Source organism: Dermacentor andersoni, chromosome 8 (genome assembly GCF_023375885.2).
Source record: "Dermacentor andersoni chromosome 8, qqDerAnde1_hic_scaffold, whole genome shotgun sequence".
In the NCBI taxonomy this organism is placed as follows: Eukaryota; Metazoa; Arthropoda; class Arachnida; order Ixodida; family Ixodidae; genus Dermacentor; species Dermacentor andersoni.
The window spans coordinates 70,506,831-70,522,615 of record NC_092821.1 but is presented as its reverse complement, the minus strand read 5'-3'; the positions used below and the strand labels follow the sequence as shown (position 1 = coordinate 70,522,615).

The 15,785-nt window shown below is 47.8% G+C and overlaps 1 protein-coding gene across 2 annotated transcripts in view; it reads right to left on the bottom strand.

The window, feature by feature from the left end:
- Window positions 1-15,785, bottom strand: part of LOC129386796 (uncharacterized) — a 111,995-nt gene that overhangs the window by 33,465 nt on the left and 62,745 nt on the right. The window contains exons 2-3 of one of the 2 annotated variants that reach the window (XM_055075006.2): window positions 13,620-13,793; window positions 1,719-1,901 (exon numbers count right to left, since the gene is read on the bottom strand). In XM_055075006.2, coding sequence (XP_054930981.1) covers window positions 1,719-1,901; window positions 13,620-13,778 — 342 coding nt within the window. In that variant the 5' untranslated portion in view covers window positions 13,779-13,793. Of the gene's footprint in view, window positions 1-1,718; window positions 1,902-13,619; window positions 14,703-15,785 lie in introns of those variants that run through there. The other variant, XM_055075005.1, reaches the window with a different exon arrangement.

The following is a 15,785-nucleotide window of genomic DNA, read 5'->3' as shown; positions in this document are numbered from 1 at the left end:
ATCCTGAACTTTCATTTCTTCTCGTGTTTTCTATTTGTCTTTTTATCGTAGCGGATAGAGAAGTGAGCGTCGGTAATACCTTAACATTGTGAAATGTTGATGTAAAGCCTATAAGTCATAATGGACATAGGCTGATTGGACATGGCCTTTCTTTTTATATGTAAATCATTCAAACCATTTAATGTGTTGCATGATAACAACGTTCCGGCGTTCCAAATGCACCAAACAGCGCTCATAAACCTTGATGCTAAATATTGTGGCAAACTAACATAGTTTTGTTTTCTCATAATTCCATTGCCTTTGTTGCTGGGGTTCGAGTGGCAGTCGTTTCTCACTACAACGGTTGCGCATTTAGTCAGTCTATGTTTTCTTCAACACGTGTATCAGTAACTTATATTGCGACTGTCAATTAATTGGCTTCAAGTATCTTCTACTCCGAATAGGTGACTATCGTCGCCAGTAGGATCGCTGTTGGCTGAAGAAAGGTCAACTGCGTCTTCTGCCTAAGAATAATAGGAATATGCCGTGTTGGTGTCGAGATAGGCGCCTAATTACAGACGGCACCAGATAGCCGAATCTCTCACCTGCTCGTAGCGTGCTCGACCGTCACGAGTACTGACCTATCTCAAATATCCGATAAATACATAACCGCATAGGCATAGCAGCCCATACTTTCTTTTCTTTCATTTTTTTGCGTTAGGCGCTGCGTTACCTTCCTCACTAAAAAGTTCTGAAGGGGCCAGCAAAGAAGCCTCTTGTCAAGGTTATCTGCCCAGCATATCGCTCTACTTCCGCCTGGCTTCAGTGGTCAGGTGAAAGTCGAAAGACTGAGACGCAGGACGTACTCGTTACCCCATTCAATTTCCTGCAGCTTTCGACCTCTCCTGCAATAAAAATATTGAACTGGTTGGTTAGTCACGGCGACTTGAATTAGCTTGTTTGGGTGTAATGTAAACATCGCCTTTCAATACTATGTTTATGTGCTAGGGCGTACGCCGTAATTTATAAAGAACGTGCTGTTTCGCGCCTTAGTTCTGCTTCATTACAGGGTGGTATAAATAGCTAAGCGCAAAGATGCCCGCGCTTTTCCTGCTACGTCTTCTTTTCCTCCCATTCTATTCAAATAATGATATTTACTTGACTTTCTAACATGCGATCGCTGCCTAGGTACTCATTAAACTTCCACACTGTCCTAGCCTCTACGCACAGCAATTTCTAATTTTGTCGACAGAGAACTTAACACGGTAGCATAACTGTGCTGCACCGCTGAGGCCAAACTGCCTCATGAACACAAATACATACAACGTGTGAAGGGTTTGAAAGAATGGACGGGTACCTCATAGCAATTCTAATTACACAATAAATAAGTCATAGCATTTTGTTTCGCTGCATGCTTCACAGTTAATGCTACTTTTCTACAAGATGCTACTTAGCTGCATATTGAATGGCTCTTCGTCAATCTGGAATCCAACACAAGAATGCCAGCACAAACCCAATAGCTTTTTCGTATGATTTTGAGCTCTATCATAGTACTAATGCAAAAACTTTCTACCTATGTAGCGACTGCATTAATTGTGACCCAAGATGCACGGGGGGTTTAAGCATGGTTTTAAAGAGCAATTGCGCTAAAGAAGACTGAAACCAGCGTAACGGCATATTATGCAGCTTCTTATGCATCTGTTAGTGTGAGACCACTGGAAAAATGAAATAACACCCACCTTTCCTTTGGAAATGGTGGCCACTCCTTTAATTGTTTCCTCGCTGCTTTCGCTCTGTACATCGGTGGCACAAGGCTTTCGTGGCTCTGCGTTTATGCCATTGTCCTTGAATACGAAGCGCAGATCCTTAATCACTTCTTTAAGAAACTCCTCCGACATAGCCGCATTCATGGCTTTGAAGTGCTGTAAAAAGCGTACGTGCTTTTACTTAAACCTTAAATGACACACTACTAAAAAAATGTTTTGAGCTTCAAAAACCAAAACGAAGATGCGTTATTAGGCGTCAACTTCTTTGGTGTAATCACGTTCCTGTATACAACAGCTGGCGGTACGTTCGCATATATATAAGGAGGGAACAAGTGCAAGATAGACCCTTGCTTTGGTCGTGCACTAAAGCTCAATTTCGAAGAGACGTTAACAGTTTCGACTATTAATTTATTGTCGCTACTGGACGTATCTTGGCAGCTCGAGTACAAGTTCTGTGGCTGGCACAAAACAGGTGCACGAAGGAGCATAATGTGCTTACAGTGCATGTCAGAACGCTGAACTCTGTATCCCGTAAGCCAATTCATAGGAGTTTCTTTCCTGTGAGAGCTTATAATATGAGGCTTTCTAAGGTGTTCTTAGACTAGCATAGATGCTTGTCATATATCCGTGACCATTGTCCGCTACAGACGCATCAGGACCTCTGCACGTGGATTTTCATAAGCTTACGAAGCTGTCTGCTCGAAATGTATTTGTATTTCGTGTAAAAAGCAATCGTATCTGTTTATTCCTACTCCAGCCTTGGATAGTGATAGGAAGATTTTATATTCCTTAATTCTGGCATACAGGGTGACTTTCTCAACTAAATTGCGAGTAATAAAGGCGAGAGTGTTAACGGACCCGTGTAGCAGAAAATCCGGCGTCGACGTCGTTGTCCGTGAGCAAAATTGCCGTATATATTTAAGTATATGTATATCCCACGCACTGCTACATAACATGCGGTATATACGGATTATATTACCACACGAGTCTATCACCAACGTTGCTCAAATCTTGTCTTACATTCGCAGCAAAGTTATTCCTCTTATTTTTGAGAATGAAAACCCACAAGCAAATGTCATGAAACAAAACCCCAGCAGCGCATTCATTTTATGTTAAATCTTCTCATGCTTAACAATTAAAAGTACGAAACAATAACAGAAACCTGAAGGTGATGTAATTTTTCTGGCGCGTCTAAGCTTTACCTCCGGGATCGGCCCACGCAAGAGGCCGCGTTTCTACTAGAAAGCTCGCCTTTGTGCATAATGTTCCCCGCCAGCACTTCCCGGTAAATATTACAGTTACAAAGCTATAGTTGCCAAGAGCCTTGAGAAGCATGTCAGAAATCTTGGAATGCTATCGCGTTGCACTCTTAAAGGCGAAGATTAAACGTCCTCCAAATTTTTATAGTTGGTGAGGCAGCGCATGACAAAGTGGTGAGACAGCACGAGAAACAAAACTCTGCCATCATTTGTGTCTGCCCTAACGGTGGCAGAGGTTTATGTAGTGTCACAGTCATTCAAATATAAAAATCGCGGCACACGCATCTGCGCGGCACACGCAGCACAGTCACAGAGCAGCCGCGGGCGTAGCTCTGCCATTTGCTTTTTCAGCAGCGGTTCCCACCTTGCGAGGAGGGGCCATAACATCAACCGAAGAGTCAACACGTGTAAACAGATGACGTGGTGGACATGGCCCACTCCGTGACCCGGAGCATGATACGTTGCTGTTGTTGATGATGATAATGATGGTTTATTGGCTTCCCCTTCGAAATGGGGTGGTAACAAATAGTCCCCTACGCTGCTTGAGTTAACAAGGTCCAGTTACACGCAGCAGGCTCAAGGAAGCATGGGGCAAACTAACAGGGACGAGATAGCAAAACACGAACGAGCGCATAACCGTGTTTTTCTATCTCCTCCCTGTTCGTTTGCACAATTTTTCCTTGAGTGTGGATTACCAACACGCCGAACACGCAGTACTTCCAAATGCAGCATGTAACTGCTATTTTCGACTGCAACATGTCGGTACACGCGTCGTGGTTGCTCAGTGGTTATGGTGTTGGGCTGCTGAGCATGAGGTCACAGGATCGAAGCCTGGCCACGGTGGTCGCATTTCGATGGAGAAACAACCGGGTACTAAGATTTAGGTGCACGTTAAAGAACCCTAGGTGGTCAAGATTTTCGGAATCCTCCACTATGGTACGCCTCATAATCAGAAAGTGGTTTTCGCATGTAAAACCCCATAATTTAACATGTCGGGATATCTGGTGAAATATAACGGAACTGCAAAGCTTTTGCGCATCCATGCTATTTGGCGCGCATGTTCCATCGCGTGTCAAACGGCATGAGGCTATGGTGATGATAGTCATGATTTAATGGCATTCCTTTTGAAACTGGATGGGGATAGTCACCTAGTCTGCTTGAATTAATCAATTATGCCATACATATTTTTCATTACACCAATATTTATACATCTCCGTGAGTGAATGAAATAACTTAGGTCCGAAGAAGACGCAGGGGCCGCCCCGCGCTACAACGCTAGTCCCACGTAGGGACCGCCAAGCCAAGCTTGAGGGCCTGATCGCGGGCACTCTTGACGGCCAGGGTTTGGTCGTTGAGCTCAGGGCTGGCCAAGAGCGCAGCCCAACTATCCTCGCTGAAGGAGGAGCCGATGGCTTCAGACTCCTACGACACAATATCCAATGTTGCCCTTAGTCCACAGGCAGGGCAGTCCGTACTGGTATACCTTTCAGGGTACATTGCATGAAGAACCGCAAGGTTACGATACGCACGGGCTTGCAACAGTCGGAGGGTCACCGCCCGCGCCTTGCATAAGGCCGGGTGCGGGAGGGGGTTTACCCGCCTAGACAGATAGTAGTTTTTGGTAACCTCATTGAACGTTCCCCGCGGGGCACATGGACTGCGAAGGCGGCGCGGTCAGTGATACTTCGCACGGCCTCCTGCGCCCCTTTGTTAGGGTTACAGGGAGAGCCCTCAGTCGATCCCAAGTTAGCGGGAAATAAATTGAGACAATGCGGAGATATAATTTTGGCGCTTTGGAGAATGCGGAGGGCCTGAGGAGAGGCCATCCCGGTTTGGTAGCCCTTATTGGCTGCCTAGGAATATATGTTGCCTCTCTGAGACCATCGAGCACAGCCAGCGCGATTGCAACCTCTTCGGCTACCACGGGCCTCGAAGTGCGCACCGTAGCACAGCAAGTGAACCTGTGCGTGGAGTCGACGATGGAGACGGCGAATGCCTCTTGTTGGACATATGCAGCGGCATCCACGAAACTTGCCTCAATGTGGTTGTTTCGAACATGCTCGAGTAGAGCTCTAACCCTGGCCCGACATCTGCCGACGTTGTTTGCGGGGTGCATATTGCGGGGAATGGGCGTGATGCGCAGTTAAGAGCTGATGTGGCTGGGAATCCGCACGGCGTCGGGACACTGTTCTAACGGTTTGAGGCCCATCTCGTCGAGTATCTTGCGGCCCGCCGGGGTGCTGGATACCTTGAGCAGCTGTGAGAACTCTTGCGCCTCGATTATTTCTTCGAGCGTATTGTGGACTCCGAGTTTGAGCAGCTTTTCGGTGTGAGTGCTTACAGGTAAGCCGAGGGCAAGCTTAAAGACCTTTCTGATGAAGTAATTGAGCTTGTTCCTCTCTGCAATATGCCAATTAGGCATGGACGCCGCATATGAAAAGTGGGAGAGCACAAAAGCATGTATAATGCGGATCACATTGTCTTCCTTAATTCCCCAGTGCCTGTTGGCCCTCCTTCGGATGAGGCCGAGAGCACTCTCCGTCTTGACGGTGATCTTTCTGAGTGCGTTTCCATTGGCACCGTTAGACTCGGTATACAGCTGCAATATTCGAAGCGAGGACACTCTGGGCACCGGCGACCCATCACCAGTGAAAAGCCGTATTTCGGTCTTGGACGCCGGTTTCAAATCACGAAGGCCGCCGCCTCTGGGTCTTTTTCTTGTAGAGCAGTAATTAGAATTGAATGGAGAACATCTGAGCCCAGTGGGGGGAGGGAGCACTCGGTCGCATCGATGGCGCTTAGCATGGCGACCTCAACGTGACCGTCGCTCCTGCCGACGCACTAGATGGTGATGTCATCTGCGCACATGATATGGTTGATTCCTTGAATCTTTGCGAGCTCCTTGGAAAGCCCAATCATAGCGATGTTGAATAATGTTGGCAAGCTGACTGAGCCCTGAGGCGTGCCGCGTGAACCGAGGGTGATCTCTTGCGAGAGGTATCCTTCGATCTTGAGCTTAGCAGTTCTCTGGCTAAGGAAGGATCAGACGAAGTCGTAGGCCCTCTTCCTGAGCCCGAGGCCGGCAATAGACTGGAGAATTATTTCGTGTGACATATTGTCGAAGGCCTTCTGCAGGTCTAATCCAAGGATGGCTCTGGTATCTTCTGTGCGCCGGTCGATGATCTGATGCTTTATCAGCTTCATGGCGTCCTGAGTTGAGAGGCCGGCTGTGAAACCAATCATACTGGGGGTGTGCATGTCATTGGTCTCGACGTGTATCTTGAGGCTGTTGAGCAGGGCATGCTCTGCGACCTTACCAACACAGGGTGTCATGGAAATTGGTCTTAGATTGCCGATTCCTGGTGCTTTACAGGGTTTGGGGATGAGTACTGTGCAGGCCGTCTTCCACATTGTGGGGACCTGTCCACTGCGCCAGACTTCATTAATCCTTTCAGTGAGGAAGTCGATAGACTCATCATCAAGATTCCTGAGCATCCTGTTAGTTCCGCCACCTGGGCCAGCGGTGGATTTGACGTTGATGGCGAAGAGGACATCTCGGATCTCGGCCGCAGTAAAGTCCAGGTCCAACTCCGGCACCGCACACCGCGCGTAGTCCGGCAACTGGGTAGGGTCAGAGCTATCTGCGACTGGCAGTTACTTGTCTATGAGCATGTCGACAATCAATTCATCCGGGGTAGAGTCCGTAGCAAGGTGGATGGCTCGCGCGAGGGATCGTCTCTGGCTGGATCTGGTGCTGCCCTGATCGAGAAGATGTTTGAGCAGACCCCAGCTCTACCCTCATCTGAGCTAACCCACGACGGATGCGCAGAGCTCCTCCCATTGTTGCTTACACATATTCTTGCAGGCTCTTCAATCTCCCTGTTAACCTCGGAAACCTTCTTGCGGAGCCTCCTCTTATGCTTCTGCCCCTTCCATCTCGTGAGGAGGGTTTGTTGACTTCCAGCAGGTGTGCCAGCCTGTTATCCATCTTTTCAACGTCGAGGTCTGTGGCGACCTCTTTGGTCGCCACCGCAACCTTCAAAATCTGTCGCGGCCGTCGGTGCGCGCTCGTTTTCTGATCTTGCGGAAAACGTCCCAGTCGATCAAATTGAATTTCCTCATCCTATGTTGGGCAATCGCGAGGAAGACTTCGACGACGTACTGGTAACTACCGAGGTATAGAGTCTTGTTGACCGACTTGACCTCCCCTGTGTTCTTGACAAAACAGAGGTCTGGGCTAGTGCCCCGGCATGTGGAGTTGCCTCTCCTAGTGGGAGAATCCTTATCGGTGATGAGGGTCAAGTCCGCATCCATCACCGTCTGCCACAGCTCGCGTCCCTTGGGCGTGTCATAGGTCTACTCCACACCCTGTGCTGGGCGTTGAAATCCCCGACGACGACAAGGGGGTGTCCACCGGCCACTCTGACGGCCCTCTTGAGGAGAGAGTTTACCCTCGCCCCGCGTTAGCTGGGGCTGAAGTATACGTTGAGTCTGTGTCTTCTGAGGTCCTTTCTGGGTGCGTTCAAGAGGATTTTGGTCATGAAGTACTCGATGCCACCACTACCTTAGGCGAGGTCGAAAAGAGGCCATTGTACCATTTGTTGACGAGGGTAGCAACTCCCCTAACTCCTGAATGTGATGATACTACCAGATGACCCGCGAGTTTGATAGGGGTACTAGTCGTAACTTCCTGAATAGCGATGATTTGTGGCTTAGCTGCGAGAGTTCTCAAATACTGCTGCAGAAGCGGTTTCTTGATGGGAAACTCTCCGTAGTTCTATTGCCAGGTAGTAAAGTTCTCGCCTGCACTATCCATATTTAGGCTCAGAGGAGGGTTGAGCGGGCCAAAGAATCGCGTCCTCCGTGGGTGCGCTATTGCATAGCGTCGTGCTGCGACCTGCGAAGGAGCTGGGCTGGGTTGTCTCCTGGCATCGACCTCCTCCAGTTTTCTTGTGCGTTCACTGAGTGCACCTAAGCCCATTTTGGGGTGCGCTATAGCTTCCTGGACCTTTACTAAGCTAGCCTGCATGCTGGCGAAGGCATTGTAGAGTTCCGAGAGTATTTTTACAGTCTCGTCTTCCTGTCCCTCCTCTACCGCTCGACGCAGAGCCAAAGCGGATTGTGCGAAAGGGTGACAGCGCGAGCTTCGTAATCTCCGCCATCTCCACAGCTAGCCTGCTCATTTCTTGCTTGACCTGCGCGTTTTCTTTTCTCAACTGCTCGTTAACTTGTCACAACACCCCGAGCTCGTTTGCGTGGTGCGAATCGCAAGGCAGGTCGTCACCTCTTGGGGCCTCACATTCCCCTCAAACCTTCTTGGCCCAGGAGAGCGGCAACTTCTTGCTTCTAAGGGCGGTGGGCGTGCGGTAGCGGGACCTGGTCCCCCTGGCGTGTCGTGCCTCGGCCTGAAGCTGGAGCGAGGCCGAGAACCGGAGCGTCCCCGGGAACAGGCCCGTCCTCTGGACCCATGGCGGGAGCCGGAGTGTGTCCTGGAAGCAGAGTAGTCCCTGGATACGGAACGGACTCTCGAGCGGTCCCTGGATCGGGAGCGTCCTCTGCGCTGAGTGCCCGGGGTTGACGAAGCCTGGAACTCGTCCGCGGTGTCGGAGCGCCGCTAAGGGGACGGTGACGCGGCACCCGCCATCTTGGCGCACTCAATGCGACGACGATGCACGATGCATGAGATCTTGAACCTTTGAGCACAGTCCTTACTAGCCATGAGATGCTGGCCACCACACAGTTTACACTTAGGGGAACACTGATGCTGCTCATCGGGATTAGGGTCACTACAGTCACGGCAAATCGCGTCACCGGGAGTGGGGCACACGTCGGCGCGATGGCCGAGGCGGCCGCACGAATAGCACACATTGATTTGCTTGCGGTAGAGCGAGCACTGCATGAGTAACGGTCCATACCTGACAAAGTTCGCTACACGATGCCCGTCGAATGTGACAATGACTGTGCCGGTCTGCGCAATTCTGTTTGCTGCTAGTGCAAGTGGATTATTGGTGTTGACGATGTTAGCATCGATGACGTTAGGGCCATCTTGAAGGCCCCTTGCACATTGACTGTGCAGTGAGTTCGTATACCTTGCCCGAGATGAGTATCTGCCTCATCCGAAGGTAGCGGCTCGCATTCTCGCGCTTGCGGAGCACTGGCAACCAAATATTTTCCTGTAGATTCGGGCATAGAGTATCTTGGCATAGATCTTCCTGACTTATGCCAGCTATGGCGAGTATTGCATCAGCCACCATAACAGTGCCAATCTCGGAAATATTGAGTCCCCTTCGCGGCCTGATCACGCTCTTGATATCTTCTTGAGGAAGTTAGGGCATCCTTCCCGCTCGTAGCACCATGGATTTTAGCGCAGCACCGCCTGATTTGCCATGACGCGCTCCTGGCTGTGGCGATGGCGCACTAGTGTCAGCCGTGCGCGTTTTAGCGGCAACACTTCTGGACCCCGCGTACTGCCCACCACATCATCATCATCATCCTGGTTACGCCTTCTGCGGGGCAAAGGCCTCTCCCATACTTCTCCAACTACACCGGTCATGTACTAATTGTGGCCATGTCGTCCCTGCAAACTTCTTTATCTCATCCGCCCACCTAACATTCTGCCTCCCCCTGCTACGCTTCCCGTCCCTTGAAATCCAGTCCGTAACCCTTAATCACCATCCGTTATCTTCCCTCCTCATTACATGTCCTGCCCATGCCTATTTCTTTTTCTTGATTGCAACTAAGATGTCATTAACTCGCGTTTGCTCCCTCACCCAATCTGTTCTTTTCTTATCCCTTAACGTTACACCTATCATTATTCTTTCCATAGCTCGTTGCGTCGTCCTCAATTTAAGTAGAACCTTTTTCGTAAGCCTCCAAGTTTCTCCAAGCCCCGTACGTGAGTACTGGTAAGACACAGCTGTTATACACTTTTCTCTTGAGGGATAATGGCAACCGGCTGTTCATGATCTGAGAATGCCTGCCAAAAGCACCCCAGCCTATTCTTATTCTTCTGATTATTTCAGTCTCATGATCGGATATGCGGTCACTAGCTGTCCTAACTAGATACAGTCCCTTACCACGTCCAGCGCCTCGCTACCTATCGTAAACTGCTGTTCTCTTCCGAGGCGGTTAAACATTACCTTAGCTTTTTACAGATTAATTTTTAGACCCACCCTTCTGCTTTGCCTCTCCAGGTCAGTGAGCACGCATTGCAATTGGTCCACTGAGTTACTAAGTAAGGCAATATCATCAGCGAATCGCAAGTTACTGAGGTATTCTCCATAAACTCTTATCCCCAGTTCTTCCCAATCCAGCTCTCTGAATACCTCCTGTAAACACGCTGTGAATAGCATTGTCGAGACCGTATCTCCCTGCCTGACGGCTTTCTTTATTGAGATTTTGTTGCTTTCTTTATAGCCGCTATAGATATCTTTCAGTATTTTTACATACGGCTCGTGTACACCCTGATTCCGTAATGCCTCCATGACTGCAGAGGTTTCGACAGAATCAAACACTTTCTCGTAATCAATGAAAGCTAGATATAAGGGTTGGTTATATTCCGCACATTTCTCTTTCACCTGATTGATAGTGTGAATATGGTCTATTGTTGAGTAGCCTTTACGGAATCCTGCCTGGTCCTTTGCTTGGCAGAAGTCTAAGGTGTTCGTCATTCTATTTGCGATTACCTTAGTAAATATTTTGTAGCCAACGGACAGTAAGCTGATCGGTCTATAATTTTTCAAGTCTTTGGCGTCTCCTTTCTTATGAATCAGGATTATGTTAGCGTTGTTCCAAGATTCCGGTACTCTCGAGGTCATGAGGCATTGCGTATACAGGGTGGCCAGTTTCTCAAGAACAATCTGTCCACCATCCTTCAACAAATCTGCTGTTATGTGATCCACCCCACCTGCCTTCCCCCTTTGCATAGCTCCCAAGGCTTTCTTTACTTCTTCCGGCGTTACTTGTGGGATCTCAAATTCCTCTAGACTATTCTCTCTTTCATTATCGTCGTAGGTGCCAATGGTACTGTATAAATCTATCTAGAACTCCTCAGCCACTTGAACTATCTCATCCATATTAGTAATGATATTGCCGGATTTGTCTCTTAACGGATACATCTGATTCTTGCCAATTGCTAGTTTCTTCTTCACTGCTTTTAGGCTTCCCCCGTTCCTGAGAGCATGTTCAATTCTATCCATATTATACTTCCTTATGTCAGATGTCTTACGCTTGTTGATTAACTTGGAAAGTTCTGCCAGTTCTATTCTAGCTGTAGGGTTAGAGGCTTTCATACATTGGCGGTTCTTGATCAGATCTTTCGTCTCCTGCGATAGCTTACTGGTATCCTGCCTAACGGAGTTACCACCGACTTCTGTTGCACAGTCCTTAATGATGCCCGTAAGATTGTCGTTCATTACTTCAACACTAAGGTCTTCTTCCTGAGTTAAAGCCGAATAACTATTCTGTAGCTTGATCCGGAATTCCTCTATTTTTCCTAGCACTGCTAACTCATTGATCGGCTTCTTATGTACCAGTTTCTTCCGTTCCCTCCTCAGGTCTAGGCTAATTAGACTTCTTACCATCCTATGGTCACTGCAGCGCAACTTGCCGAGCACGTCCACATCTTGTATGATGCCAGGCTTAGCGCAGAGTCTATTTCATTTCTAGTCTCGCCATTCGGGCTTCTCCACGTCCACTTTCGGCTATCCCGCTTGCGGAAGAAAGTATTCATTATCCGCATAATATTCTGTTCTGCAAAGTCTACTAATAGCTCTCCCCTGCTATTCCTAGTGCCTATGCCATATTCCCCCACTGACTTGTCTCCACCCTGCTTCTTGCCTACCTTGACATTGAAGTCGCCCATCAGTATGGTGTATTTTGTTTTGACTTTACCCATCGCCAATTTCACGTCTTCATAGAAGCTTGCGACTTCCTGGTCATCATGACTAGATGGAGGGGACATTTTTCATATGCCAATCATATTTTTCTTCCTCAAGATTCCTCTATCCACCTTCTACTACTACCTATGCAATTGCTCCATGGCGTGCCACCCCATGTAATATTATGCAACTGCAATGCAAAGGACGCACGTATAGGCGGCAAGCATCTCGCGTCGCAAGGCACGGCAACTGACACAAAACGATGTTCATAATGAGAATGATTTATTCACAGCCCCTTTGAAACGCGGCGGTCACATAGTCACCTAGCCAGCTTGATTTATTGAGGTAGAAAATATAAATTTTTTCTAGCATTCTTTCATACATGCAACTCCTTAAACTCCTTTTTCTTCCTCAAACCTAGTTTAACTGCCGTGTCATTGCAACTGCCATGCGAAATGTGCACGTATCGACACTACGCAGCGCGCATGTCACATCGCGCAAAGATTTGACATGCGCTAGGGTGCCTTTAAAGCAATTTTTTCTGTTGCATGCTAGCAAGCACTGGAGTGGCTCAGTGGTAGAGTAGCTGACTCCCACGCAGCGGGCCCTGGCTCGATCCCGGCGTGAACAGGGTGTTTTCTCCATTACTTGTGGTAGCTGCTACGTATACCGGACGTACGCCAACTAGAACGGCTGTTGCAATGAGACCATAACAGCTTCCGCTGTAGTAACTGGCCCATGAGCGGAAGTTCTGCCAGATATATGAAATTCCATATGTTCACCTTGCCTGTGAAAGCCCTTGTCAGTGTAATCCACTTAAGCTGCGACTTGCGGAAATTCACACACCAAGAATCTGCCTCTCATATTTCCCTTGCAACCTTGGCCAATTCGTGGTCCCTCAGGTATTTCAAATCTGCTATAGAGTTGCTATGTGTGCTTGCCAATTTTACTTTGGAAGCATATTCCTTTTAAACTCTGAAAATACCACGTGTGCCATATTCAATTATTCCTGTAAAATAAGAACGGCTAAAAACAATTACACGCCAGGAAAGAGACAGCACGTAGCGCTTCGTAGTATTCTGCGTAATGAAGTCTGATTTTCTGGTACATTTTGGTTCACAGCCGATATCTGCATACTGACACAAACGGCGACCCTGCAGTTCACTTCGAACGAACTGTTTGCTCAGTAAAGAGCTCCAATTCATTTGCTTCTGCGGAGATCTACATTTTATGTAAGCCCGAAACATCTTCACTCTCAAGAAAAGTGTGGTGCTCAAAAATTCAGGGGCTTCGGAGAGACCACCTTCCAAGAAGCCGCAAATTTTTTTTCTTTCAACCAGTCTCTCGGTGTCACCATTCGCCGCAGGTTATAGGTGCCGTCAAGGGCCCCACTTTCACGAGTGATGTGGTGCCTGAGCGAGGTAACACTCAGGTACAGTTTGGCATAGCGGCACAGTGTCTACGGCAAAATGATGCGTCGCTACTTGAGTCGTCTGTGAAATGCAGCGAAAAAGGGAACGATTTTTCTATAATTAAACATTACTTTTGCTCGAACGATGTGGTGGATCGCCAATATGGATTGTTTGCCAATCGCAAGCTGATGTCAAGCGTACCTACTGCTCTCACTTTTTTTCGTCTTCCAATAGGTTCATGTAATCATAATACCCGTTTTCCATTGCGCAGTAATAAAAGGCTACTGAGTTTGCGTTTATTGATGCCATGAAACACACACTTACCAGACCAGCAATGCACTGTACCTCAAAGGGCACATGTATCTTCAGTTCTTTCAACAATGTCACCACCCAACTGTTGCAGGTTCTGGCTGCTCGTTCCACTTCTCCCTCCGGCGCGATCTTTGTAAATGCTTCGAAAACATCCTGGCTTGACAGGATCATTTCGCGGATTTTCACCTATAGAAATAGAAACGCTCATGTGCATGAGACCCTTCGCAACAAGCACTACCAAGCGTACACCCTAAGCTCAATAAACTATCATGTGCTTGGTGTGCGCTTGTTGATGATAAGAAGAATCCACCGTTAAGTGCTCCATGAGAAAATTCTTGTTTTTTTTTCTTTTCGAAAGCGCGAAACTTATTACGACAACGCAGGACATCTCTAGCTTCACGTCAGTATAGAAGGATCACAATTCGCTGTAACTATATGAAACAATATTAGCATTAACCTTCTTTGCCTCTTTTGTTTCAAAGCAAATATATTTCTTTCACTCATTCGCCAGTTTTGGCGGTCTGTGCTTGGTGGTCGGCGCTGGGACCTTCAACGCCTATACGAATGCGCTGATGTAATGTGCGCGTGCTCTAGTGCAATCATGTTGCAGTGCGCGCTTGTTATTTAGCTCCAAGAGGAAATACATCGGATTAAAAACCTTAGATGCGAATGTAGTTCTCACAAACCTATTAATGCTAAATATGTCACTTGCAACGGTAAAATAACTATTCATAATGTTTCACTATGCACCCCGGGCTGTTGTCGACGTTCTGAAAAAAAATCAAGGCCATTCCGCCCTGCGAAGCTGGATGACCAACGCAGCTGCAAACGTAGTCGTGAGAAAACTTGTGGTAAAGACTTTATTGCATCGCTCATTCTCACTTAGTATCGACGGTCGCAATGGCTTTGTGGTCGCTATGATATACACTGATCGGCATACTCGCAACTGCGAACATACTCTTTGATAATCTCAAATCGATGAACCTACGCCGCTTGGTGGTCGATTGCGCTGGATAAGTGTCGCATCGCAAGCGACGTCTGCAGGACGAAACGCGTAAACCACTCCCTTTTCGGTCACGACACATCCACACTCAAATCACCGACAACGACCCAGGGGTAGTGTCATCGCAACACAGGAAAAGTCAGTAGCCATGAAAATTACGGGGCTATGAGTCATTGTATCTTTTGCCTTCTTATCGCTGCAAAGGGACAATACCGCACGTTCTGCGTGCTTGTCGTTTCGATGCACAAAGAGGAGTCCTCAGCACCACGCTCGACAGGACTGGCAACCGCCCCCTTAGGTAAACATAATTCTTGGACTCTGGTCCCAGCTGACATCGGCTCGAACTGCTTTAAAAGCGCTAGTGTGGTTTTTACAGGAAACAGGCCTCATTGAAGAACCATAGAATGTGCCAACTGATGAGCTCCTTTTTTATCTTCTCTTGCTTTCTTATCTTTCCCTCTGTGTAGTATCTAACCGGACGCTTAATCTGGTTAACCTCTCTACCTTTCACCTCTTGTTTTTCTTCCTTCCTTCCTTACTCTGGTATGAGCCATTGCTTAGGGCGGTGTGAGGCATTGATGATAACAGTTTTCGACATGCTGTTCTGTATGTTGCATGCATGATTAGACAGAATGTAAGCAATCTTCGCTTCACTTTGCTGAGTGCTTGTAGCCTCTGCATTACGGGGCTACAGCCATTGTATTTTTTTTTCCTTAGAACGGGTGTATCAGTCATTGGTGCTGATTGTTTTTGTATGCGTACACAAAGATTCTATGGTACCCTAGCCATATAAAGCTACGCTCCAATCAGTAATGGGCGACTTTGTCGCAGGCGTGCTCTTCTAACATCATCCATCCTTGCGGAATGTGCCATCGCATGACATCTTTGAGCATTATAGCGTATGATTGCTTAGGTGTTGAGGTCGATCGCTTGGCTAGCGCTGTAGCCCCTCCCCTCCCCGTTTAACCACTGAAGGTAAGGGCTCCGACAGCTTTCTGTGGCAGCATAGTCAAAGCTATGGAGCCGAAGCACACTTATAATGCTGTGCGCCTCCATCTAGTTCGTGAATGTAAACATCTGTAGACTGCGCAGCGTAAGACAAAACATACTATTTATTCTTGCTTTCTCTTCTAAACATTTTTTTCGTAATCAATAATACACTCAGGGCCATATTA